Source organism: Stomoxys calcitrans, chromosome 4 (assembly GCF_963082655.1).
Source record: "Stomoxys calcitrans chromosome 4, idStoCalc2.1, whole genome shotgun sequence".
In the NCBI taxonomy this organism is placed as follows: Eukaryota; Metazoa; Arthropoda; class Insecta; order Diptera; family Muscidae; genus Stomoxys; species Stomoxys calcitrans.
This window is the reverse complement of record NC_081555.1, coordinates 26,885,941-26,913,202: the sequence shown is the minus strand read 5'-3', so window position 1 is coordinate 26,913,202 and position 27,262 is coordinate 26,885,941. Positions and strand designations below refer to the sequence as shown.

At 38.7% G+C, this 27,262-nt stretch overlaps 2 protein-coding genes across 3 annotated transcripts in view; one reads left to right on the top strand and one right to left on the bottom strand.

Moving 5' to 3' along the window:
• Nucleotides 1–796: 796 nt before the first annotated feature.
• LOC106091357 (uncharacterized) overlaps nucleotides 797–27,262 on the bottom strand; it is a 134,841-nt gene continuing 108,375 nt past the window's right edge. Inside the window, exon 3 of the mRNA XM_059368138.1 lies at nucleotides 797–874. Within this exon, the coding sequence (XP_059224121.1) occupies nucleotides 831–874 (44 nt within the window). The 3' untranslated portion in view covers nucleotides 797–830. The remainder of the gene's footprint in view (nucleotides 875–27,262) is intronic.
• LOC106094371 (alpha-tocopherol transfer protein-like) lies at nucleotides 8,335–27,125 on the top strand. 2 transcript variants are annotated; one of them, XM_059368136.1, is made up of 6 exons: nucleotides 8,335–8,494; nucleotides 19,220–19,379; nucleotides 19,447–19,528; nucleotides 26,221–26,607; nucleotides 26,668–26,804; nucleotides 26,871–27,125. In XM_059368136.1, the coding sequence occupies exons 1-6, from the start codon at nucleotides 8,410–8,412 to the stop codon at nucleotides 26,944–26,946; spliced, it is 927 nt and encodes a 308-aa protein (XP_059224119.1). In that variant the 5' UTR covers nucleotides 8,335–8,409; the 3' UTR covers nucleotides 26,947–27,125. The 2 variants fall into 2 exon arrangements, with proteins under 2 accessions (XP_059224119.1, XP_059224120.1); XM_059368137.1 differs by lacking the exon at nucleotides 8,335–8,494 and adding an exon at nucleotides 8,541–8,685.

Here is a 27,262-nt window from a genome sequence, read left to right as displayed (position 1 = left end):
ATGCACATAATTCACATATTTTAGACACAAAATAATCAATGCCATTGAAATGCCAAATAATGAAGCCAATACAGCTCAATAACGGCAAATTTAAAAATAAACAAAGCTAATCATACAGAGACAAAGCGAGTTCTTGCCATAAACCATTTCACAACACGCTTTATCGCTCACACTAACGCCGCACAGTGTTGCCTTTTCATACATTCGTTGGACAAACTTAGTTAGAGTTAACATAGAGCTCTAAAAGTTTTCACAGATGTATGTATATTTGAGTGCGCCACCGTAGGGCAGAGGTTAGCTAATCGCCTATGACGCTGTGTTCGTATCCTGGCGAGAACATCAGAAAAAAATTTTAGCAGTGGTTATGCCCTCCCTATTTGTGAGGAACTACGCCATTTGAAACAATTAAAAGCATGCTATGTTCGGCCGGGCCGAATGTCCTCCACCATGGATCGCATTTGGTAAGTTCTTTGCCCGAAATTGGGGCCATACTTGGTTTGGCGGTTAGAGACCAAAGTGGAAATATAATGGGGAGATCGGTTTATATGGGAGCTATATCAGGTTATGTACCGATTTGGACCATAATTGGCACAGTTGTTGATAGTTGAAACAAAACACTTAATGCAAAATGTCAGCAAAATCATCAGGGATTGGTTCTGCGGTATCCTCTTCGCCGCCAATGTCAGATATTAGCAGCTGGGAAAAATTTCCATATCCTCAGCACTCTGTCTGTATCACTTACCAGATTTCCTTCTTTGTCTCTGCAGGAGGATGTGCCTGTACCAAAGCCATCGGTTTGATGTTTAATTCTTTGATAGAATTTTTGGAATTCATTCTGGCTCCTGAACATCTCGATTCGAATCCCAGCCGGGCTCTGCCCAAAGAGAAACAAATAAAAATTGTAAAATTTAGTAATCTACGCCTTAACAGACAAAAATAAATTTTAACTGAAAAGATTCGGCAGAGCCCGGCCGGGATTCGAACCTGGGCGCACGGAGCGGCAGCGATAGCCGTTGCTGTTGCCGTTGTCTGACGTTCAAAGCCATCAATACAACTTTTAACAGGTGTACAGAATCATATGTATACCATGAGAGAAGAGTATTTGTGCACACAAAAAATTTGCCGTTTGCACAAAAACGCATGCATTGGGAAATGTACGCTAATAGACGGAGTTGTCGAGCGTAGTTAATGTGGTACTTGTATCATAGAGGCGATTTTGCAATAAAAAGGATACAAATGCAACATACCAACGTACGGCCCTTAAAGCTGCCACACCTAATATGGTTGAAAAGTAGTCTAACCAAAGACAAAACGCGTCACATAGTGATTGGTGTGTGTGGCGAGCGATCTCTGGCTTTCCTTTTCATTTGCCAAGAAAACCTCCTATCATTGAGCACGTCTCGAAAGAGAAACAAACGAAAATATATTTCACCAAAGGGAATGTTTCCTTAACAAGTTGGAAAATTAATCATCTCTAAATTAAGTTTGCTAATCTTTAGCTCAAATCTTTTAAATTAGGACAAAATCTCTTTAATGTAGTACGCTGAGGTTCCGTACATCAAGTATGCGTTCTTATAGTCAAATTGCATAGACGAGCTAAACCATACGCCTTATCAACATGTCGACTCCGGTCTTATACAGTTCAGTCAGCAGCTTGGACATCATTCTGACTAGAAGATAAACATTCTATACCTTGGTTCTACGTTAAACTCATGGCCACCATCATCAGATACCAGCAGCTGGGAAAAGTGGTCTTTCTTGTCTTGTATCAGTTCCCAGATTTCCTAACATGTCTCTGCAGGAGGATGTGCCTGTACCAAATCCATCGGTTTGATGTTTAATTCTTTGGTAGAATTTTCGGACTTCATTCTGGCTCCTGGACATATGGATTTGCTCACACTCACGTCTTTCCATTTCCCACTTCTTCCTGCGGAAGAGACGTTTCTCCTCCCTCCTTTTCTCCCAATACCCCTCCTTCATCTGGCGCGTTGCTACTGACTGTAATGTTGCCCTTTTTGCCGCATTCAGTAGTTTGTTGGCACTCCTGATGGTACCATGGATTCATGGGTACCCAAGTACGGATGTTGCGGCTCTTTCAATAGAGTGGGCAATGGTTTGCCATTACGCTGCTATACTATCGGGAGTGCTTTCTTCAAGCAATTGGGTCAGCCGACTGGAGTATGACGTTGTCATTTGTTGTTTCCCATGTCCAGCTTTCGTTCATTGTCAGACGTGTGCGAACCTTTGCTGCAACAAGGTAATGATCTGAATCAATGTTCGCCTCTCGGCTCGTTCCTACATTTAACACGCTGGTTGTGTGCCTTCCATCTACCTTAACATGATCTATTGTATTTGGTTTCTGGTGTTTTGGTCGGGAGACAGCCTACACGGCTGATGTTGGAATCTGTTGCTGCCAACTACCATGTTCTTTGTCGCGCCGAAGTCTGTTAACTTCAACCTATAATCGGAAGTTTCTTTGTGCAAGCACAATTTTCCGACTATTAGGTCAAAGATATTTTCCTTCGCCCTCTAAAGGCTTATAGGATCATTCATATCTTATAGGATGCATTCAGTGTCAAGTCGTTTATTTTTGTTCCGGTAGTATTAATCGGAAAAATATCAACCAATATTCAGACAAAAAATAAAATATCGATAGTGCCATCGATATTTTGCCACCTGTACGTCATAGGCGGACATGCTAATTTCTGCGCCACGGTGGCCTCCATCGAGACATGGGCGCAAATAAGGCTGATATTGAAGAATTTGGCTTTTATGCGGTTTGTGGCTAGCCTCTCATTCACCGGAGTAAAGCTGGAGAAAAGGTGTTTCCCCCTGCGCGTATACTGTACCCTCTCTATAAAGAGTGCGGATATTCCAGATACACAAATCATGGTCCTAAAAAAGGTTTGCGGGGATCCTAAACATAGAGGGGATCCACTTTTAATTTTCTTCGTTTTTTCATAGTAATTTCTTCAAGTTCTACGTGTGATGGAAGTAAATGGGCGATGGGTAAATACCCCACCCAAAAGCTGGGTATTTATAATTTTGCAGTTATCTTGGGTATAAAAACATTTTTCAAAAATTTTTTGATGCTTTCGTATTTTTTATAAATCGGATTTTAGTTAAATATAGCCACTATATAGACCGATCTACAGACTTTAAGTCTTGAGGCAATGAATTGGTAATTTTTCATCCGATTTCAAGGAATTTTGACGCAGTGAGTACTGGTAGAACCCTATTCATTTCTGTGAAGTGCGGTTCAAATGGGACCATATTTGGATATAACTGCCCTTAGGCCGACCACCCGATACAAGGGATTGAGGCCATAAAAGATCCATTTATTAACCGAATTCGATTAAATTTGGCACAGTGTCTTCTGGTAGACCTCGACCTATTTCTGTCAAATGTGGTACAGATCGGACCATATTTGGAGATATGTGCCATATAGACCGATCTCCCGAAATAGAGTATTGAGCCCATAAAACGAGCATTTTTCATCCGATTTTAATGAAATTTGAAACAGTGCGTCTTTTTATTGTTCTATCGGTGACCCCTTGGCCCATTTTAGCTCAGTATCAATAACGGATGTTAAAGGAAACTACCCAGGTGATATCGAGTGGAGGTTTGTGTCCACATTTGGGGTGAAGGAAGACCAAGAAAAACCAAGTCAAAACCGTTGAGCCGTTGCTTGCTTTCCAACATCCCCAAGTCACCCTATTTCCTTTCAACCAAATGTTATGACTTAATATACCCATTGTTTAAATAAAAATCACAATTTCGAATCCAACATTTATACTTTGTCTATTTAAAAATGTTTTACAGTTTCATATAAATGAATTAAAAATCATGTTCTCTATTTCAAATTTCTTATGTTTTGCCCATTTAAAAATGTTTAATAAATTCATATTAATGAATTAAAGATCATTTAAAACAAAATGTCAGTTAACATTTTAAAAAACCCAAAACAATTGTCAATAATACTTATTAGGTAAATAAATCATATTATTACAATGAATAGTAAAAAGAAGAAGAAACAAAAAAATCTGTAAAAGAAGCACAAAAGGAATGTTAAAATGATGCATATTGTGTATGTTTTTCTTTTTCGGAAATATTAATCACCATTTATTTATTTAAAAAATATAAGATATAACTTCAATTGTATTATAATTGTTTTACAAAAATCTAAAACAACAAAACCACTTAAACTAGAGACATTTAAGACATTTGATAAATGTTATTATTATTATTCAAATCTGATAATAAACAACTGATTAGATTTAAAAACAAAAACAAAAGAAAACAAAAAACATAATAATAAATACTTGTTGTTATAATAAATAAAAAAAATCAAACATTATCTGAACTATGTTTTTTATTTCCGCATCGATAAGCTTCGATAAGGTGGGTGAACTATAACAGCAATAGCCATTATGCTTGCATGGGTTCAATGGCCGATATACTGAAGCGTATTTGTTGTGTCTGAAAGCTTATTAGAGAACATCAAAAACTTTTTCAGCGGCAACATTTATGAGTATTTTAACCATGTGCAATTTATTGCGTGATGTTGACGTTTTGCAACACACAGCACCTTGGTCTGACTTAGAAACCCCTTTAACAATTATACTCCAAAACCAAGTTTTTTTAACTCATTCGGGAATATTTCTGCTGCTAACCTGTTATTCTACATAGTAAACAGAAGACCTAACTGTTACTTAATAATGAACAACTATTGGTAACCCATTGACGATTTAACTACAACGGAGCCTAACATAAGTGTCAAATTTCAGCAAAGTCGGATAATAAATGCGCATTTTATGGGTCCAAAAATTTAAATCGAGAGATCTTCTATATGGCAGCTATATGCTAATCTGGACCGAACTGAGCTTAATTGAAAAAGGATGTCGAAGGCCCTAACACAACTCACTGTTCCAAATTTCAGCGAAATCGGACAAAAAATTGCGTCTTTTATGGGGCCAAGACTTTAAATCGAGAGATCGGCCTATATGGCAGCTATATCTAAATCTGGACCGATCTGAGCCAACCTGCAAAAACATGTCGAGGAGCCTAATACAACTCACTGTCCCAAATTTCTGCAAAATCGGATAATAAATATGGCTTTTATGGGCCTAAGACCTTAAATCGGAGGATCGTTCTATATGCGGGCTATATACTGATATAGTCCGATATAGCCCATCTTCGAACCTAAAATGTCTATGGACAAAAAAGAATCTGTGCAAAGTTTCAGTTCAATAACTCTGTTTTAAAGACTGTAGCATGACAGACGGACGGACATGGCTAGATCGTCATAGATTTTTACAACGATCAAGAATATATATACCTTATAGAGTCGGAAATGGTTATTTGCAAACGGAATAACAAAATGAATATACCCCCATCCTTCGGTGGTGGGTATGAAAACGTTGACGACCCACGCAAACGAAAAAAGGACCATGATTTGCGGATCTGCTCCTGAAATGTCCGAACTCTCTATAGAGAAGGTGCAGTATACGCGTTAGCGGATGTATTGGATAAGTAAAACGTAGATATTACTGCCTTACAGCAAGTGAGATGGACTGGGAATGGCGTCACAACAACACCAAATGGTGAAGAACTATACTATAGCTGCCATAACACGGGTCATAAATTTGGCTGTGGAAAGTTTAGCCTATACGAAGAAACTTTCCATAATGGATTGAGGCTAATAGACTTCGCTGCGGCAAGAACATGGTATTGAGCAGCAAACGATTTCAAAATAACAAGTAAAAACTTGCTAACATCGGGCGGGCCGAATCTTGGGAACCCACCACCATGGATTTTACTAATATATGGGAGCTATATCTGGTTATAGACCGATTGGGACCGTACTTGGCGCAGGTGTAGAAAGTCATAACAGAACACTATATGCTAAATTTCAGGCAAATCGGCTTGAAAGGGTTCAAGAAAACAAATCAAGATATCAGTTTATATGGGAGCTATATCAGGCTATAGACCGATTTGAACCATACTAGACACAGTTGTTGGAAGTCATAGTAAGGCACCACATGCAATTTCAGCCAAATCGGACAAAAATTGCGGCTTCCAGGGGCTCAAGAAGTCAAATCGGGTGATCGGTATATATGGAAGCTATTGGGTTGCCCAAAAAGTAATTGCAGATTTTTTAAAAGAAAGTAAATGCATTTTTAATAAAACTTAGAATGAACTTTAATCAAATATTCTTTTTTTTCAATTTTTTTGTAAAGCAAGCTAAAAGTAACAGCTGATAACTGACAGAAGAAAAAATGCAATTACAGAGTCAGAAGCTGTGAAAAAATTTGTCAACGCCGACTATATGAAAAATCCGCAATTACTTTTTGGGCAACCCAATATGTCTGTTTATGGACCGATTTGAACCGTACTTAACACAGTTGATGGAAGTCATAACAGAACACTACATGCAAAATTCCAGTCAAAAATTGCGGCTTTAAAGGGCTCAAGAAGTCAAATCAGGAGATCGGTTTATATGGGAGCTATATCTAAATCTGAACCGATATGGCCCATTTGCAATTCCCAATGACCTACATCAAAATTAGCTATCTGTGCAAAATTTCAAGCTGCTAGCTCTACGCGATCGACCGCTATCGTGATTTCGGTAGACAGACTGACGGACAGTCGGACGGACGTGGCTAGATTGACTTAAAGCGTCGATACGATGAAGAATATATATACTTTATGGGCTCTTAGACGAATATTTCAAGGTGTTACAAACGGAATGACTAGATTAGTGTACTCGCATCCTTTGGTGATGGGTGTAAAATTTATATCGATGTTCCGTCAACACCAACAGATTTCGATTTTAATTTGGCAACCGCAAGAGTAACATCGTTAATTCCCACACCGCTGAATGAAAATCCATCCTCAAGATAGGATAAGGATTTCAAACCCAAGAGTTTGAAACGAACTCGGTGAACTACTGCTTACAAAAGAACTATTTATTTCATCTAAGTCGTCATCCACGTAGAATTGTCCATAGACCATCAGAACCAAGCCCATTAAAACGTCTAAAGAAGTACTTCCCTTTTGCTCTGAACCTTCCATTTCTCTGGAGTATAATTCTCCTCGTAATCAAAAATCCCAGGTCTCGCAATGACTGAAAAAATTTAACACTATTGGAATTCATCAATTCGTTCATTGTCTTCTGAATCCTAATGCTTACAACAGGTACATATGACAACAGCTGATCAAACAGAGCAGAAATTAAGGTACTCTTACACAACTCCGAACAAAATCTTTGACGAGACAGAGTAAATTTCGAGAAATAAAGATTTACATCTATTTAAAACGGAACTCTCAAATATAAACTTATGTTTTAGCTTCTTGGAAATGTAAACACCAACACCACCACCTCTAGAATATTAACAGTCATTCCTATGAAATTTGTATCCCTCAATACCAACAGAGGGCGTTGAAACAACTGGTTTAAGTCACGTTCGGAAAACCAAGTAAGCAAGCAGTTTAGAAACAAGGCCACCTCTCGATAGACGATTATAACACTATACAAGACACTGATTCTAAAGCATGGGTACTTGTGAAAGAAGACGAGGCAGTGCTTGGAGTGTTTGAGAGAAAGATTCTTCGTAAAATAAATGGACCTGATTGCGTAAATGGAGAATATAGGCGTTGTATGAACCACGAGCTATACGACGACGATAGCATAGTTACACGTATCAAAATAGAATGGGTGAAGAACTCCAGCAAAAAAGTCTTTTGAGGGCAAACACGGTGGTACACGCAAACCGGAACGACCAAAAGCCAGATGGATAGATAAAGTGGTGGGAGACACCTTGAAACATGGAGTCAGATATTATAAAATGAGCGCAGAAGATCGAGATGCTTGGAACGCTATTCTACGTTCGGCTAGTTGAACAAATGTTCTGTCATAGCCAATTAAAGTAAGTAAGTAATAACTTCTATTGTTTAAAATTTTGAATGAATTTCAACTTTAGATTCTTATCAGCTAAACCTGTTCTAATATCCAACAACTATTTGCAAGTACTAATACAACAACTAAAATATTTAACTATTCTGCGACGTAAGTCAGTATTCTTTTTACCGGTAATCAAGCATATATATGCCAGTAAACCACATGTTACCTCCCCCCCTTCCCACCCCCACTTTTCCTTGTCAACAGGTCTACAGATCATCGACTGATGTGGTGTCTCATTTAATTTTCCTCGCTCCGCTGCATGACTATAATGACTTCGACATTTTTTTTTTGCGGCTAGCTAAGCAGCAGCAGTCTCAGCAGCAGAATAGAACATTTTCAGCGACCATTGTGTTTTAGTCTGTAATCAGTCTTTGTGTGGATAAGAGCACTCAAGTTTTATTGTTTTTTGTTCTCCATAATAAACTGAAATTGTGCGCGCAACCGTTATGAATTGTGAATTAAGTTTAAAAGAGAAACTAAACATTTTGAGAATATGGTTTCGTGAAAATTCCAAACTACCTGAAGAGATTGGTAGGTAGTTTCAATCAAGTGCATCATATGAACTCCGGAGTAATTTCAATGATGTGGTGTATGGGTGGCGCTATAGTTGTGGCTGTTTTAATAATATGACACCAATGAATTTGCATTCGTGTCCAACTGATTGTAGACGTAGTAAAACAATCCAAGTCAATTTTTATTAATCTGACCTTTAAATGAATTATGTTAGTCAAAGCAATATGTTAATTTTATGAGTGTTTATGGTGATTTGCAAAATAAACGAGATGTGTTTATAAATATATACGAGAAGAATAAAAACCGCTTAAAATTAGATAAAAAAAACTCAAAAAGTTTAATAAGATACAATCGAAAAGAAATCAACGAAATAAATTATTAGTTTAAAATTAAAAAAAAAGAAGTATAAAATGAAGAACATATGTTAAAAAAAGAATTATGCGTGAATACATGTTGCTTTCGTTAAAGAATTTCTTGAATTCATTCAACGCTGAAACATGTTTCAAACGTCATAAAATACGGAAGAAATCCCCCAATTTTGTTGAACTGTAATTAACGTTTTAAATTAAAAACGTCACGATTTAGTTGTTTTGCTGCCTCAAAAAAACCTAAGCATGAACAGTATGCAAGTTAATTTATTTTTATTTATAAACATGACCGACTCATACAGTGAATTCTTAAAAATATTGCAATAAAATCAAAACAGTTGTATTTTTAAAGATTTTTAGTTTAATAGGTCAACTTATAAATAGAACATTATAATGATAAACAAATAAAAGCGTGGTAAGTTCGGCCGGGCTGAATCTTATATACCCTCCACTATGGATCGCATTTGTCAAGTATCTCTTTATAAGCAAACAAAGGACAATGGATCAAAATTGCTTTGCTATTGGAGCTACAGCGGCCAAAAAAAGTATTCATCATTAGCAAAATTGATAATAAATTCACTTATTTTGGGTAATTGAAGAAAATTTAAAGTAAACAAATAATGCAGTTTTATGCAATAGTTTATTTTTCGTAATATGTTTTAAAATAAATTCAAAAAATAAATTTAATTAGCGCAAAAAATGCAATTTTATATAATAACACCAAAAACAGAACAAAAAAAGTATTCATCATTGATGTGCTATCATCAAAGTCAAATTCAAATATTATTTGGGAATCCCCCTTTTCTGTTTTATTTAGTAAAGAAGGCTTTGCCCTTGACAGCAAATATTTAATTTCATTGAAAATATAGTTTTTGTCAAAATGGGTCGTAAGCAAAACGAGGTTTCTGATGAGGTAAAAGTTTTGATAATAAAACACCACAGGAATGGTTTAACTCAAAAAACTATCAGTGAAATATTAAATAGACCACGATCTACTATACAATCCATCATCAGAAAGTGGACAGAAACGAAAACTGTTGACAATAAACCAAGATCTGGTCGACCAAAAGCACTTTCAGTTGGAGATGTGCGTTGGCTAGTGCGGCAAGTTCAGAAAACTCCGAAGACAAATGCGACCATTCTTCGTAAAAACACTATGGAATATTTAGGGAAGGAAGTTACTACACAAACAATTCGAAATACACTCAAAAGGCATAGTTACAGAGGAAGAACTGCACGTAAGAAGCCCTTTATAAATAAAATAAACCGAGTGAAAAGGATAAACTTCGCAAAAATGTATGTAAAACAGCCCGAATCATTTTGGAAAACAGTCATTTTTGCAGACGAGAGCAAGTTTAATCTTTTTGGGTGCGATGGAAAGGTCATAGTGTACAGAAAACCAAATACAGAGCTTGAAGAACGAAACACAGTTGCTACTGTAAAACATGGTGGAGGTGGTTTAATGGTTTGGGGGTGTATGGCGGCTTCAGGAGCGGGAAATCTTGAAATTATTAATGGAGTAATGGATCATAAGTATTACATTGACATTTTAAAGAGGAATTTAAAAGATAGTGCTGTAAAACTTGGGCTTGGTAATAACTTTCAATATTATCAAGATAATGACCCCAAACATTCTGCTTTAAATACCAAGATGTGGATGCTGTATAACTGCCCCAAAGTCATTAAAACTCCTCCTCAAAGTCCCGACTTGAACCCAATTGAACATCTTTGGGAACATCTCGAACGCAAATTGAGAACGCGCAATTTTTCGAGCAAGAGTCAAATGCAACAGGTGATAATGGAGGAATGGACTAATATAGACCAAAATATAACCGCTAAATTAGTCCAATCGATGTCAAACCGTTTAAAAGAAGTTATAAGACGCGGTGGTCGAATAACAAAGTATTAATTTTTTTAAATTATGTTATTTATTTTTTTGTTTTTTTTGCAATGATGAATACTTTTTTTGTTTAATTTTTTGTGTTCAGCTGTAAAATGGCCCTTTTTGTTCCAATAAATACTATTTTTTTCTTTAAAAACAATGAAATTGTGTACATATATATCACACAAGCACTACTGCATCATTAGTTTAATATGTTTTTATTCCAATTGTCTTTTGTAGACTTATTAAAAAAAAAAGCATTGAATGATGAATCCTTTTTTTACCGCTGTATATCAGGTTATGAAGCAATTCGGGCCATACTTGACTTGGATGCTGGAAACCATGGTAGAAAATTTCAATCAAATTGGATAAGAGTTGCGCCCTATAGACGCTCAAGAAATAAAATCAGAAGATAGGTTTATATGGGAACTATATCAGGCTATGGATCGATTCAGACCATATTTGGCACTTATATTTAAGATCATAGAAGTAACCATTGTGCAAAATTTCTACTAAATAAGACAAGAACTGGATCCTCTAGGGGCTCAAGAAGAACAATCGGGAGATTGGTTTACCTGGAAGCTATATAAGGTTCTAGACCGATTCAAGCCATACTTGGCACATATGTTAGAGGTCATAAAGAAATTCACTAAGCAAAAATTTCAGCTAAATCGGATAAAAATTACGCTCTCTAAATCGATTTATCTGGAAGCTATATCAAAACATGGGCCGATATGGCGCATTTACAATCCAAATCGACCCACACTAATGGGAAGTATTTGAGCAAAATATTATGCGCCTAGCACTACTTCTTCGAAAGTTAGCGTGCTTTCTACATACAGACAAACCGACATGGCTAAATCTGACATTGATGTTTAAAGTCATAACATAAGTCTTTTTTCCAAATTTCAGCACAATCGGATGAAAATTGAGACTTCTAAGGGCTCAAGAAGTCGAATTCGGGGATCGGATTATATGGGAGCTATATCTGTTTATAGACCGATTCGGATCATACTTAGCGCGTATGTTGGAAGTTACAAATCAAGATCTTTTTCCAAATTTCAGCCAAATAGGATGAAAACTGAAGCTTATAAGGCTCGTGAAGTCAAATCCGGGGATTGGTTTATATAGGGGCTATATATGTTTATAGACCGATGCGCATCATATTTGGCATGGATGTTGGAAGTCAAAATTGAGGCTTTTAAGGGCTCAAGAAGTCAAATCCGGGGATCGGTTTATATGGGGGCTGTATCTGTTCACAAACCAAATCGGCTAATATTTGGCATAGATGTTAAAAGTCATAACGCAAGACTTTGTTCCAAATTTCAACCAAATCGGATGAAAATTGAGGCTTCTAAGGGCTAAGAAAGTCAAATTCGGGAATCGGTTTATACGGGGACAATATCTGTTTATAGACCGATTACGACCATACTAGGCATGGATGTTTGAAGTAATAACTCAAGTCATTGTTCCAAATTTTTGCCATATCGGATGAAAATTGAGGCTTCTAAGGGCTCAAGAAGTCAAATCCGGCGATCAGTTTATATGGGGCTACATCTGTTTATAGACCGATTGGGATCATACTTGGCATGGCTGTTGGAATACATAACTAAAGCTTTTATTCCAAATTTCAGCCAAATCGGAAGAAAATTCCGTCTTTTAAGGGCTCAAAAAGTAAAAGCCGGAGATAGGTTTATATAGGGGTTATACCTGTTTATAGGCCGATTCAGATCAAGTCTTTGTTCCAAATGTTAGCCTAATCGGGTGAAAATTGAGACTTCTACGGGCTCAAGGAAAATCGCTTTATATGGGAGCTATATCTAAATCTAAACCGATATAGCCGATTTGCAATCGCCAACGACCTACCTCAATAAGAAGTATCTGAGCAAAATTTCAAGCGGCTAGCTTTATGCGTTCGACCGCTATCGTGATATCGACAGACGGACGGACCGACGTGACCAGATCGACTCAGAATGTCGAGACAATCTAGAAAATAAATGCTTTAAGGGGTCGCAGATCAACAATTTTGGTCAGATGTATACAACTTTTAGCACACGACGTTCTTTTTAATGTTCCAACATGTGTGCATAATTTTATCGAAATCGGTTCAGATTTAGATATAGCTCCCATATATATTTTTCATTTAATATGAAATCTTTAGGCAATAGCGTTCGTCCTGGGACCAAAAAAGTAACTTGTGCAAAATTTTACGATAATCCAACAACAAATGTGACCTCTAGCTTGATCACAAGAATATTAAGTATCGAAAGAACAGGAAAAAAATTGTTAAGTCAAAAGGCGCCGATAAGGATTTTATTTTAGATACATAGTTTCTTTGCAAAAACTTCTTAGAATTGTATGTAGTTTACGTTTTTGCTATTCCATTTAAAAAATCGACCAGCCCTAATACATATACTCAGATCAATATTTCAAGGTGTTACAAACGGAGTGACTAGATTAGTATACCCCCCATCCTATGGTGGTGGGTATAAAAAGTGGCTGATATTCAACCTGTAGTATCTTAAACTAAAAGTTCAGTAGCAAAGTAGATAGTAGCTGACACAAAGTGTTACCAATGCAAACAACCACATTTTTGTGTGAAAATATTTGTATTGACTCAATTGGCAAAGTGTGTGAAAGTAAACTAAATTCCTAAATTTATTCACTTCTGCTCAATATAACTACCTTTTGACTATGGCTTTCTTCGGCCGATCCATACTGGCTTATTTTTATACCCACTACCGAAGGCGGCGTTGTATTCATTTTATCATTTCGTTGTATTCATTTTAGACATCAAAATATTCATTTCCCACGCTTAAAGTAAAGGGTTTTCTAAAATGAGGTGTTATTTCGAATCACCCGGTACTTTGAAAATGGGCCATATCGGTTCAGATTTGGATGTAGCTCCCATATAAACCGTTGTCCCGATTTGACTTCTTGAGCCCTTACAAGCCGCAATTCTTCTCCAATGTTTTGGTATGACTTTCAACAACTATGTCAAGTAGAGTCCAAAATCATTCTATAAGCTGATATAGCTCCCATATAAACCGATCTCCCGATTTGACTTCTTGAGCGCCTACAAGCAGCAAATTCTGTCTGATTAGGCTGAAATTTTGCATGCGGTGTTCTGTTACGACTTCCAACAACTGTACCTAGTGCAGTCCAAATGGGTCTCTAACCTGATATAGCTCCCATATAAAACGATGTCTCCCTTTGACTTTTTGAGCCCTTACGAGCCGCAATTTTTGTCCGATTTGGCTGAAATTTTGCATGCGGTGTTCTGTTACGACTTCCAAAATTTTCTGGCGACGAAAATCGTTGACCACGTATTTTTATCCTAATGTGCGATATAAAAGGAAGTCACTGGTTGGCAAGTCAGGGCTAAATCGACTTTTTGGCCAGTCAAAAAGGCGATGGTTTGAGCCAATGTGTGAGAGCTCTCATTGTCATGGTGAACAATGATTCGTATTTTCATGTTAGTTTCTCTTGAATTTCTCCCAAGGCTTCAGGCAATCAAATAAACCACTAAGAATTGGTCTTCTACGTTGCTCAGGGGGAACAGTCATAAGACCAACAAGACCAGTTTTTCCAAAGAAACAGGTGACCCTTTGCTTTGAACTGCTTCCTCCACGAACAACTTTCGTTGGATTTGACGCGACTTGGAAGGCCCACACGGTCGATTGTTGTTTTTTTTGGGCTCATACGCATACATCCACGATTCGCCACCTTGTGACGATCTTATAAACGTAACACATCGAAATATTGATCTGAGATATAATAGATATTGGGTTGCCCAAAAAGTAATTGCGGATTTTTCATTTAGTTGGCGTTGAAAAAATTTTTCACAGCGTGTGACTCTGTCATTGCATTCTTTCTTCTGTCAGTTATCAGCTGTTACTTTTAGCTTGCTTACTTTTTGGGCAACCCAATAGTACATATTGGGTCACTAGAAGATTTGCTGTAATTTTTACATTTAGGTACTAAAACGTACAAAATGATACTTTAATTGCGAATTAGACTAAAGCTCTTAAAATTTGGATGCACTTACAACTTGACATTGGGTGTCAAGCTGTAACTGTGGCGAAGAGACCGGGAGTATGCTAGTTGAAATACATAGATAATGCTACACAAAGTTTCTGCGTCATAGGCACACTTGATAAGCCATCTGGCACGCGTGTAGTTTTTATTGTAATCAAATTCACGCACTTCAAAAACCTTTATCGACTTTTACTATTTATTTATTGTTTTTTTTACTATGTTATTCTAACGTTATTTTATACTTAACACGCGCAAAGGCCACAAATCTTAGAACTGAAAAGCCTATCATAAACCATACTTTAGTTTATAGACTTTATCAGTTGTATAGGAATCAATAATTATGATTTTTTTATGAAAGGTCAGTTACTAAACATGCGTCACTCTTTCAGCAATTCAATCAACGGACCCTGCCACTAAGTGTATTGTAATTTAATCTGTACAGCTTTTAATTATGTTATACTTGCATCAACTGCATGAGCAGATACATTAGGGTATGCTTGGAAAATATTTAAAAAAAAAATAGTTCATTTAAAAAAAACTAATTTTAAAAAATTTCACAGAAAAATCTACAAAAAAATCCGAACAATTTTCAAAAAATTTTGCAAATAAATTTTACAATTGATATTAATTTTTGAAGAGATTTTTATAAAAACCTTATTTTGGGAAAACTTTCTAAAGGAAATTTCAATATTGAGATTCCATGGCAGGATATTGTAGGGCCTTAGACCACTTTGTTTAATGCCTTTCTATTCAAAGAATAGCAAGCAAAGCAAAACCCATTTAAAAGTCTGCAAATGCTTGGTGTTGGTAAAAATATTTGACTGGATATCCAAATCGCGCGATTTCTGGTTCGCCCTGAACCTTCTTTAGCGGACTTTGTCAAATCGATCAATGGTGCTCTGCAGGTGAAAATAGGGTACTAAATTTTTTTGATATGCGAAGGTGGGGGGCTAACCTCTTGGTACACAAACTTCGCCCAAGGTGTTCGGGGGTGTCCTCCACCCCCAAAAAATCCCCCAAGAGGACACTTTCACCGCTTTGGACTATATGGGTAACAAATGAATGGTAGTGCAAAGTAGAGTACAAATCTGACATAAAAATGTATTCCTTGGTGTCTGAGGCGCCTCCCCATCCTCTAAAACCCCCCAGCAGAGCATATTTACCAACTGGGACAATATGGGTATTAAATGAAAGGTATTTCAAGGTAGAGTACAAATCTGACATAAAAATTTATTCCTTGATGTCTGAGGGGCCTCCTCACCCCCCAGTATCTCCGCTTGATACACACTACTGTCGTTGGGTAACTTTCTTCTTTTCGATATGACCAGTTCTAGATCTTTAGAGCACACCCCTAAGCCCATCTGGTCGTTTATTTTGGAACCATCCGTATAGAAGTCTATGTAACTTCTGTTACCGGGGATATCGTAGTTCCAATCGGTTCTATCAGGAATAGAGGTACAGTACTTTTAATCAAAAATCGGCTCAGTTAGGGTGTAATCCACACTGCCTGGAACATCGGATATTGTATCAAGGATAACACAGTGTCCGTAACCGCCACATGACCAATGGGAAAGCTCCCATAACCTCACGGCAGTGGTCGCTGCAATTTGGATAGCAACAATGTCGAGACGCATAAGAAAGAGCATTAAATTCGGTGCATCAGATGGTGTCGTCCTCAGTGCAGCTGTGATGCACAAACAAGCCATTCTTTGGATCCTGTTAAGTATTGAGCAGTAGGTGGACTTTTGAAGCGCCGTCCACCAGACCACAACACCATACAGCATTATAGGTCTTACAACTGCAGTATATACCCATTGCATGACACGCGGTCTTAATCCTCAACTTTTGCCAATGGCTCTCTTGCAAGTGTATAGCGCAAGAGTTGATTTTCTTGTCCTTTCCAAAATGTTGGGTTTAAAGTTCAATTTCAACACCCAGGTATTTTGCGCTTTCTGTAAATGGAACATTCTCTCCACACAATGAGAAAGGTTCCACAATAGGCAACTTGTATCTCCCGCTGAAAAAAACTACTTCTGTCTTGCACGAATTTATACCTAGACCCTTTTTGGTAGCCCACTCTGCTGTTGTACGTAGAGCTTCCTGAAGTATATCTCTTAGAGTGTTGGGAAACTTTCCCCTAACCGCAATTGCCATGTCATCAACATACGCGACCACTTTTTATCCTTTTTCTTCTAGAGACACTAATATATTGTTAATGGCTAAATTCCAAAGTAGAGGAGGCAATACACCTCCTTGAGGTATTCCTCTGCTGACCCATCTTTTTAGATCCACAAATCCCAAACCTGCCGTAATGCATCTTTTAGTAATTGAGTTATTAATAAACTTTCTTACGGTAGAGTTGATGCCTAGAAACTCCAACTCCTTCATGATTGACGTCGGTTTTACATTATTGAAAGCGCCTTCATTCCTTGACACCGAGAGAACCCTCTATGAAGCCGACTAGTTCGGGAAGGGCTGTTTCAGTGGATTTTTCCTCTACTATATGCATGCTGCTGCCACGACAAGCGAACTCCAGGGGTCTTTGCCCTAAGATTTGTTTCTATCAACCTCTCAAGAGTCTTCAACATAAAGGATGACAGACTAATAGAACGAAAATCTTTCGCCTTCGTGTGATAGGGTTTTCCTGCTTTCGGAATGAAAATGACCTTCGTGTCCCTCCATCCCACAGGTATATATGACATGCTGATACAAGCAGAGTATATCTCCCTTAGCCAGGGAACCAGTCTATTAGACACAGCTTGTAATTCAACCGGTGATACATCATCAAGGCTAGGCGACTAAAAGGATTCGAACTTCTTACCGACCAAAGGATTTTCGTCTTAGACACAATTTCCCTAATGACTTCCGACGAATGCATACCAGTGATAACCTCTTCTGGCGCCACGTTTACTGACAACAGTACTTAAACTGACAACAGTACTCACACAATAGAAAAACTTTTTTATACATAATTTTCCTTTCCCTAATGTACATTGTAGACTCACTTGTCGATGTTTATATAACACATAAACGATCTGTAGACATAATTATCAGATGCGCTTTTTACGTTACTGCGGTTTGCTTGAGTTTTCTAAACAAAAGACGCTTCAGACATTTGTAAATAAAACAATAGCAATTAATGTAAATTTAAATACTAATCACAATACATATAGTACTTGTTTAAGCAAAAACGAAAATAAACAAAAGTCATTGTTCTATCAATTTTATTATTTACTAGCCGAACAGGGCCCACTCCTCTGCGCCTTCTTTAACTCTCTAATAACTTTTTAGGGTGGTTACACTTCGCTCTGAATGCGGATATCGAATTCGTGCCATTGTAGCCTATGACGCTGAACGCGTTCCAATGCTGGCGAGCACATCGGACAAAGCGGTGTTTAGCCCCTCTTAATGTTGGCGACATTTGAGAGGTACAATGCCATTCATGGTCATTTAAAAAATTTTCCCCAAATAAGTGTCGCGCTGCGGGACGCCGTTCGGACCCGGCTATAAAAAAGGTCCCAATATGTGTGTTTGGGGGGTTTTTGGGTTTGGGCGGCCCGATGGGTACTTAGACTCAAATTCGGATGCCTTATTCGTATTCTACTCTCCAATACCTATCATTTACACCTATATTGTCCCGATCGGTCCATTTTTGATTTTGGGTTGTGTTTTTGGTATAAGGGGGAGGGTCCGTCCCCCTTCCGATCCCAAAAAACAAAAAAACACAAATTAAATTTTATATAATTTTTATCTAAGTCGATTTTATATCTAAGTCGATAATTAAACAATTACTTTTATAAAGGATTAAGAGAGAAGGAAATTATAAAATTTATTCTACTGAACATATTTGTTTTTAGGAAAACGAATAATTAAAAAATTACTGGTTGCTTATAATGGCATGGTCATTGATTTCATATATTCTTCATTAATTACTATACCAGTCTCATAGTGGTTGGTGTGTGTGGTGACCTCTGGCTTTCCTTTTTCCATTGCAAAAAAAAATGAAATTTTGGCGCATTCCGGTCGGGATTCAAACCTAAGCACACGGAGCAAAAGGGAGAGCCATTGCCTTAGCGTTCGAAGCTATCAATACAACTTCCAAAAGACGCACTGAATCATGTGTATGCCATGGGAGTAGGGTAATTGTGTAGACCAAAAAATATGTCATTACACAAAGCACATGCATTGGGAAAGGCCGTATTTGTCGACCGATAAGCTATTCTAACCAAATGACGAAACGCGTCCCAAAGAAGTTGGTATGTGTGGAGATCTCTGGCTTTCATTTCTACTGCAAACACATCTCCGACCATTGAGCTCGTATCGAAAGAGAAAGAAATGAAAATATTTCTTTTTGTCAGTATTTTCTAATTATTATTTTTAAACATGATTTGCATAATTTGTAATCCATTTTCAGTTTTAATATCTTTTCCTTTAAATATTTGTTTCTTCTTTTAGATACCACATATTTAAAACGCTTTCTTAAATGTATGAAAGGTGATGTAGAAAAAACCAAAAAGCTAATAGAACACAATTACTATCTGAGAAGCAAAAGTCCAGCCATATTCTTTGACCGGGATCCAAATGAGGAAGTAACTAAAAAATCATATTTTGCAGTGTGAGTAAGGGAGAAAAATATGAAAAATTTTCACATTCATTATTTGATTTCAACTTATTTATTGCAGAGAAATGGTTCCTTTGCCGGGACTAACGCCGGAAAAGTACAAAGTCTTATGTTTTCGCCTTGTCAACAAAAATCCTCGAACGGTAAGTATTTGATATCACACTACAAACCTGTGATATCACACCACAACACATCTTAAGTCCGATTTTCGTAACCAGACTTTATTTAAAAAACAAAATTTTCTCGTGATTTTTCGAAAATCGTCTAGCTCGAGGACATATTCAATCATTTCTATTCAAGGAATAGCATAGCACAGAACTTATAAAAGTAGAGGAAGTGTGTGTTATTATTCTAAACTTTTTGACTGGCATGGTGGATGGCGATTTCTGATACGCCATGTATCTTCATCCACACCTTTATCACAGTGATAAGGGTGCCCTATATACCCAACGACTATTGAGTATGGTGTAGGACAGGCTTTTATTTCGAAACAGGGCCCAATAAGCCCTCTAACTCTCCTTAATGCAGTAAGAGAGAAGAAATCCATATTTTCCACTATTCCGATACAAACTAATCAACAATGCTGGGGCACATACAGACAAATAAATTTTTTTTGGAAATAAAATTTTTTTAGAACATCGAAATTTCAACAAAACTTTCAATAATAAAAGTTTAACAACATTGTTTAAAAAACTTTTTACAAAATTCTCTAAACCAAATTTTGACACATTTTCTATGAAACAAAATTTTGATAAAATTTTCTATTACAATATTTTGACACAATTTTCTATAACATAGATTTTTGACAAAATTTCCGGAGTTACAACAGATGGAGGCAGACTATTTGGCGCCCTAGCTGGCCTGTGTTTTCACAGCGTGCCTAGAACTCGCTTATACTCCGAAAGCCTGGCAGGAGGCAAGGGTGGTATTTATACCTATGCCCGGCAAGGCAAGTTATGCGACACCAAAGGCCTACAGGTCTATAAGCCTTACGTCCTTTTTCCTCATAACCATGGAACTTTTTGTGGACACCAAGATAAAGAGTAGGACATCCAGCGAACTGCTTAAATTCAAACAGCATGCCTATGTCAAGGGAAGTTCGGTGGAGACTGCTCTGCACTAGGTTCGTCCTAGTTATTTTATGCAAGGAATGCCCTCCAGGTGACCTTAGCCTTTGGGTTGACTGCGGTGCACTTTCCGAATCTAGAAGTGATGTCGTTAGTGTAGCCTGTGCAACGAATCCCCGAGCTCAATTTAGGGAGTCTATCTCCCTAAACGGTGAGAGTCTTAGGATCATTCGCACCAAGTCTTCTATTATTCCAAATTTTTAAAGAGCGCGTTGGTTTGCCGGGAAAGCCAATGGCCTAGGCAAATTATAAACATGCGAAAAAAGAATAGGTTCGGCTTTGTCTTTAAGACTCGAACCAGGTGTCTTCGTTGAAAGCCCCTGCCCGTCCAGTCGTCTGTCGGCTAGTGGAGCCTGGAGCTGCGGCTCCACCAGTCAAGGTTTCAGTAGCAGACAATATGCTAAGGCCTGATAACACCACCTCAACTTTTGGTTATTTGGAGTCCATTCTAAGCCTACTCCCGGGCTCTAAATCTGCCGCTCCACTGGGAATAGACGTAGATCATCAACAGCCTAATAGATAACACAATTGTAGCTATCCTTGAGCGACATAATTTTTTTTCCAAAAATAATTACCTATTACGACATACAGAAAAATTCTTTCGTCCGCACACTTATCGCTAAAGTCTTGCGGATTGCTGGAGACTGAAAATCCACCTGCCAAGATCGAGGCAGGAGGGGACGACATTGAAACAGGACCGGATGGGAGGATGGGTCATCCGGTTAGACTGGGCTGAAGGTGTGCGCCAGCGGAAAAGGACGGAACTCAAAAAGTACTTCGACAGCAGCAGCTAGTGTAGCATCTAAGAAGGATTCGTCCACACCGCAAGTGTCCAGTGTTCTAAGGAAGAGTGGTTTCACCTGGATGCATATGGAAGCTCATCATGGCAAGATCTAACGAATCTTGTGAGGATGAACTCCAGGCAGAATCAGAAGACGAGGCTTATGCAACAGTGGTGGAAGTACTGAATCCTAACTATGGTTCGGTTTCTGCAGATAAATCTCCACCACTGTACGGCCGCTTCGGTGGCACTTAAGGCTGATGGCAGGGGGGTTCTGGTTCTTATTCAGGAACCATGGGTGTATGCAGGAATGGCTCGTGGGCTAAGAATTCCGGGATTTAAACTATTCAAGAGTACGGGGAATAGTAAACAAAGAACCTGTATACTGGCAAAGAGTAGTCTAAATGTTTTTCTTTTCGGCTAAGCAGACGAATGGCGGATTGGGATAAATGTCGACGCAAATTCTGCACGTCTATTCTTTCTAGACCAGAAAAGGAAATGGAAACTGCGGGGGTTATAGACATAAAGGTCATGCGGATCACTAAGGCCTTGAATGACTCGCTTGTGTCAGCATATCCTGGTGCCAAGGGGCAAACAGCGACCGCCATGGTGGAGCCCAGAGCTTATTGGTCTAAGGTAGGACTGCAGAAAACTTTTCAACAGGGCAAAAGCCACAAGAGCTGAGTTAAGAAAATATAAGGCCGAGCTGAGAAAGGCTCAGAACAAATCCTGGGTGGAATTCTAAAGCTCCGTGAGGTTACATCTGAGACTTTAGGCTAAGAAAAATTCTTCCCTCAAGACTTATTACGGTGGGGTTTATCCGTAAGTCAGAGAATGTATGGAAAATGTGTAGTGAGGAGACACAAGAACTACATGTTGATACACATTTCACGGGAAATTCTTCAAGGGACAACGTGGCGGCAGAAGAGGTTGTCACAGGTATGCATTCGTCGGAGGTTATTATTAGGGAAATTGTACCTGAGCCGAAAATCCTATGGGCGATAAGAAGTTTCGACTCCTTTAAGTCGCCAAGACCTGATAATGTGTTACCGGTTGAATAACAAGCTGTGTCCGATAGACTGGTTCCCTGGCTTAGGGAGATATACTCTACTTGTATCAGTATGTCATATATAACTGTGGGATGGAGGGACACAAAGATCATTTTCATTACGAAAGCAGGAAAACCCTACCATAAGAAGGCGAAAGATTTTCGTCCTATTGATCTGTCATCCTTTATGCTGAAGACTCTTGAGAGGTTGATAAAAATATATCTTAGGGCAAAGATCCCTGGAGATCGCCTGTCGCGGCAGCAGTATGCATATAGTAAAGGCAAATCTACTGAAACAGCCCTTCACGGCCTAGTTGGCTACATAGAGCATTCTCTCGCTGTTAAAAAGTTTGAAGATCCTTTCAATAATGTAAAACTGATGTCAATCATGAAGGATTTGGATTTTCTAGGCATCAGCTCTACCGTAAGAAAGTTAATTAATAACTTAATTTCTAAAAGATGCAATACGGCAGGCTTGGGATCTGTGGATCTAAAAAGATGGGTCAGCAGAGGAACACCTCAAGGAGGTGTACTATCTCCTCTACTTTGGAATATAGCCATTAACAATATATTATTGTCTCTGAAGAAAGGTGTAAAAGTGGTTGCCTATGCTGACGACTTGACAATTGCGGTTAGGGGAAAGTTTCCCAGCACTCTAAGAGATATACTTCAGGAAGCTCTTCGTGCAACAGCGTAGTGGGCTATCGAGTAAGGACTTTTGCAGAGGACATCGAAGAAAAAGAGGCTATAGAACACCTTCTGTGTGTGTCCCGCACTGACAGTCAGAAGGAGTTCCACTTTAGGTTCTCATTTCTTTGAGAACCTGTCTGATTGAGCGGATGTCAACGTTCGCAAGTTGTTGGGCGATCTGGATGGTTCAATGATAGGAACTAGAAGGCATCTTCCGTTCTTGTGGTATCACAATAGAAGAAAACATCTAAGGGAGTCTGATGGCAAACTGCCATTTAAACCTTACCTAACCTAAGCCTCCAGTTCCGTCCCTGACTCCATCCTGGAACCGTCAGTGAAGACAAAGGTCCCATACAACTGAAGCACAGCATTCACCTCCCACTCTTCCCCTCCTTGAAAGCGAATCTGTTACAACGTTTTCTGAATCGGTCTTAGACCCTCCTCAGCCTAACTTCTGTATTCATGGCCTCCATAATGGAGCAGTGGCCGTATCCGCCTTCTTTTAGCATTCCAAGTTCCTTCAGCCTAAGCTCTACCTTAGCTCCACAGCCCCGAATATATACCTCAACGGGTTGTAAAATCAGCATCGCCTCCAGACCCTTCGGCAATGTGCATCTTAACGCCTTCATGATCTCGCCGCACGCCTGTCTCTGTAGATTTCGAAATTCCTTGGTCCGTGTACTCTTCTCCATAGCCTTCTACCATACCAGTGCTTCATATGTCAGCACTGGACTCACAATAGACGAGTACATCCAATATTTCATCTTCGGGCTAACTCCCCACTTCCTACCGAACATCCTTTTGCATGAGTAAAAGATGCACGTCGCCTTTCGGCTCTTTTTCTCCATAATCTTTTTTCAGAACAGTTTCGAAGCGATGACTAGGCCTAGGCATTTCGCATCCCTTTACAACTGCATAGTGGTCCTGTCCAAAGACGAGAGTCTGTAATCCGATATCTTATATCTCCGAGTGGAGAGCACTAACTCCGTCTTCCTTGGTTTAGTCCTCAAAACATTTCTCATAGCCTACCTCGATAGACTCCACAGTGAAATTTGCATAATTTCGCTGTCAGTCGACAGAATTCAGCCTCGAATCAATAGGACAACATCGCCCGCATATGTGATTAGTTTTAACGCTATCTCCCTTGAGATCCAATAGGGATTCGTTTATCACCAGGTTGCAGAAATCGGCGAGAATACCCATCTTCCTTGAGAAGTCCCCTAGTCGCCCACCTCCTAACCGCACACTCTTCCAAGTCCGCATTAATAAACCTGCCGCGAAGTATGTTGTCCGTCCACTGGGAGATACTTGGCTGGACCCCCTGTGGACCTGGGCTGCGACTATCAACCCTATCTCCACGTTATCAATTGCCTTCACAATATAGAGCAAAGCTGGCATCGTGTACTCCTTCTGTTGAAGAGACATCTCGAGCTCTCGTATCACATCATGTCCAACCCAATATTTGTGTTCCTTTCCGTTCGCTACAAGCAAACATTTCCCATTTTCGTATTATTTGGTACTTTTTAGGACCTTTTTAGACCCAAGACCAACATTCGTACAAAATTTTATGATTCTATCTTTAGCCGTTTGGAGGCCACCGTAGGGCAGAGGTTAGCATGTCCGCCTATGACGCTGAACGTCTGGGTTCGAATCCTGGCGAGACCATCAGAACAAAATTGTCAGCGGTGGTTTTCCCCCTCTTAACGCTGGCAACATTTGTGAGGTACTATGCCATGTAAAACTTCTCTCCAAAGAGGTGTCGCACTGCGGCACGCCGTTCGGACTTGGCTATAAAAAGGAGGCCCCTTATCAATGAGCTTAAACTTGAATCGTACTGCACACATTGATATGTGAGAAGTTTGTCCCTGTTCCTTAGCGGAATGTTCATGGGCAAAATTTGCAATTTGCAAATCTTTAGTCGTTTGGGCTAGGCAGTGATCAGCCAGTCAATCACCCATCTCTGTAATATATAGAGAAATATCAGTAAAATATACGACTCAAATGAAACGAATCTGATATCTAATTATGAGGCAGTGCCCCCAAGGCCGTCCCATCCCCAAGAAACTCCCAGTCGAATATATTTAGCAATTATGTTAATACGGGGCTAAAATGAGGCTAATTGAGAGTGCAGCACGACATTGATTCCCATTTCCTGGACCAAGTCTCTTGAGGCCCACTCCATTCCCCAAAACGGACTCTATTACTGATCATAGAGATAGAAAGAGAGAGAGAGAGAGAGAGAGTATAGAGCGAATCTTGCCTATTTGCTGTCCAGAATTATCCAAATCATGCTCCTACATGAAATGAGGCTATGTAGGACCACCTTACAGTATGTCAGAATATTGCCCATCCTTGACGTCTATAACACCATTTGAGACACTTTTTTATCGTTCACGATTCCGTTGGGACTTCTTTGCTGTGATCTAAGAGAAGGCTATATATTTCGGTTGCTTTATTCTTCTAAAGGGTGATTTTTTTGAGGTTAGGATTTTCATGCATTAGTATTTGACAGATCACGTGGGATTTCAGACATGGTGTCAAAGAGAAAGATGCTCAGTATGCTTTGACATTTCATCATGAATAGACTTACTAACGAGCAACGCTTGCAAATCATTGAATTTTATTACCAAAATCAGTGTTCGGTTCGAAATGTGTTCAAATTTTTCTGGTTGAATGGCTACGTAAATAAGCAAAATTGCCGCATTTGGAGTGAAGAGCAACCAGAAGCCGTTCAAGAACTGCCCATGCATCCCGAAAAATGCACTGTTTGGTGTGGTTTGTACGCTGGTGGAATCATTGGACCGTATTTTTTCAAAGATGCTGTTGGACGCAACGTTACGGTGAATGAACACATTTCGAACCGAACACTGATTTTGGTAATAAAATTCAATGATTTGCAAGCGTTGCTCGTTAGTAAGTCTATTCATGATGAAATGTCAAAGCATACTGAGCATCTTTCTCTTTGACACCATGTCTGAAATCCCACGTGATCTGTCAAATACTAATGCATGAAAATCCTAACCTCAAAAAAATCACCCTTTATATAGATGCCACCATCTGCCTTATAGACAGTCACACTAACCTAACCTAACTTTTATTCATCATTTTCGATCCCATAGTTAAGTTAAGTGTTTAATAAACTTTTAGTTAAGTGTTTAATAAACTTATTCTCCCAATTCCTATTTTCAGCAAAACAGCATAGAGGAGTCCAAATCATTCTTTATGATGACCGATGTTCGTTTTACCTACAATGATCTTCAGGAAAACTTTGATGAGTTAGGAAACAAAGACCACGATGATAAGAGTGACAAACATGACATTGAAAATGAAGAACAAGAAGAAGAGGACGATTTATCATCACTGGCTAATGGGGAAATACACATAGTCGATATAGCCAATTACACATTAAGACATCTGGCCTCAATGTCGCTAATGGTAATGCGAACCTATATGAATTACCTGCAAGAAGCGTATCCGGTGAGACTGAAGGCAATGCACATCATCAATTGTCCAACACATTTAAATCATATGGTGGCCATAACAAAACCTTTCATTAGAGAGGAGGTGTTTAATATGGTAGGTAGGATGCTAAGAAGCCATGTGGCCAATTCTCTATACTAATATTTTATATTTTAGATACATTTCCATATTCAGGGCTTTGAAACCCTCTACGAACATGTTCCTCGCAATATGCTGCCCATGGATTATGGTGGCAAAGCCAAGAGTTTGGCTGACATCACCACTCAATGGTGGGAAATTGTCAAAAAGAATAGGTAGGTAGGCCATACCACAGCAGTTGGAAAGAAGTGTTTTCTTAAATTTCCTTAAATTCTTTGCAGAGCTTATATCATGAACCCTAAGTTTTGGAACGTTCATAAAACTGAAGAAGTTCGCAGTCGTTGGTCATGGTGGTGATGATTACTTGGAGTATTTTATTGTTAATATTTAGTTGTTGTGCTTTTGTGTGATTTGTGATTGATCTCTGCGAACTAAAGTATTGAAAGTAATCTATCACAATGTTTGAATTTGTACTTTTACTCGTTGTGCCATGTGATAAAATAAACGTCTAACCACTGGCCCAGCCATGTAGAGGACTTTAAAAGGTTGTTTAAATAGTTTTATTGGGACTTGTAAAGATTTTCGATAGAAAAGTTCCTATGAACTCTGATAAATGATAAAATTTTCTTAAAACTACGCTCCCCCTTACCACAATTTTCAAAAACGCCAGATC

What these genes read in the sequence shown, in the direction of transcription:
- LOC106094371 (XM_059368136.1), top strand. Translation starts at nt 8,410, where the DNA reads ATGAATTGTGAATTAAGTTTAAAAGAGAAACTAAACATTTTGAGAATA. An exon ending in CAAACTACCTGAAGAGATTG is followed by an intron (nt 8,495 to 19,219) that starts GTAGGTAGTTTC and finishes TTCTTCTTTTAG; the next exon opens with ATACCACATATTTAAAACGC. An exon ending in GAGAGGAGGTGTTTAATATG is followed by an intron (nt 26,608 to 26,667) that starts GTAGGTAGGATG and finishes TTTATATTTTAG; the next exon opens with ATACATTTCCATATTCAGGG.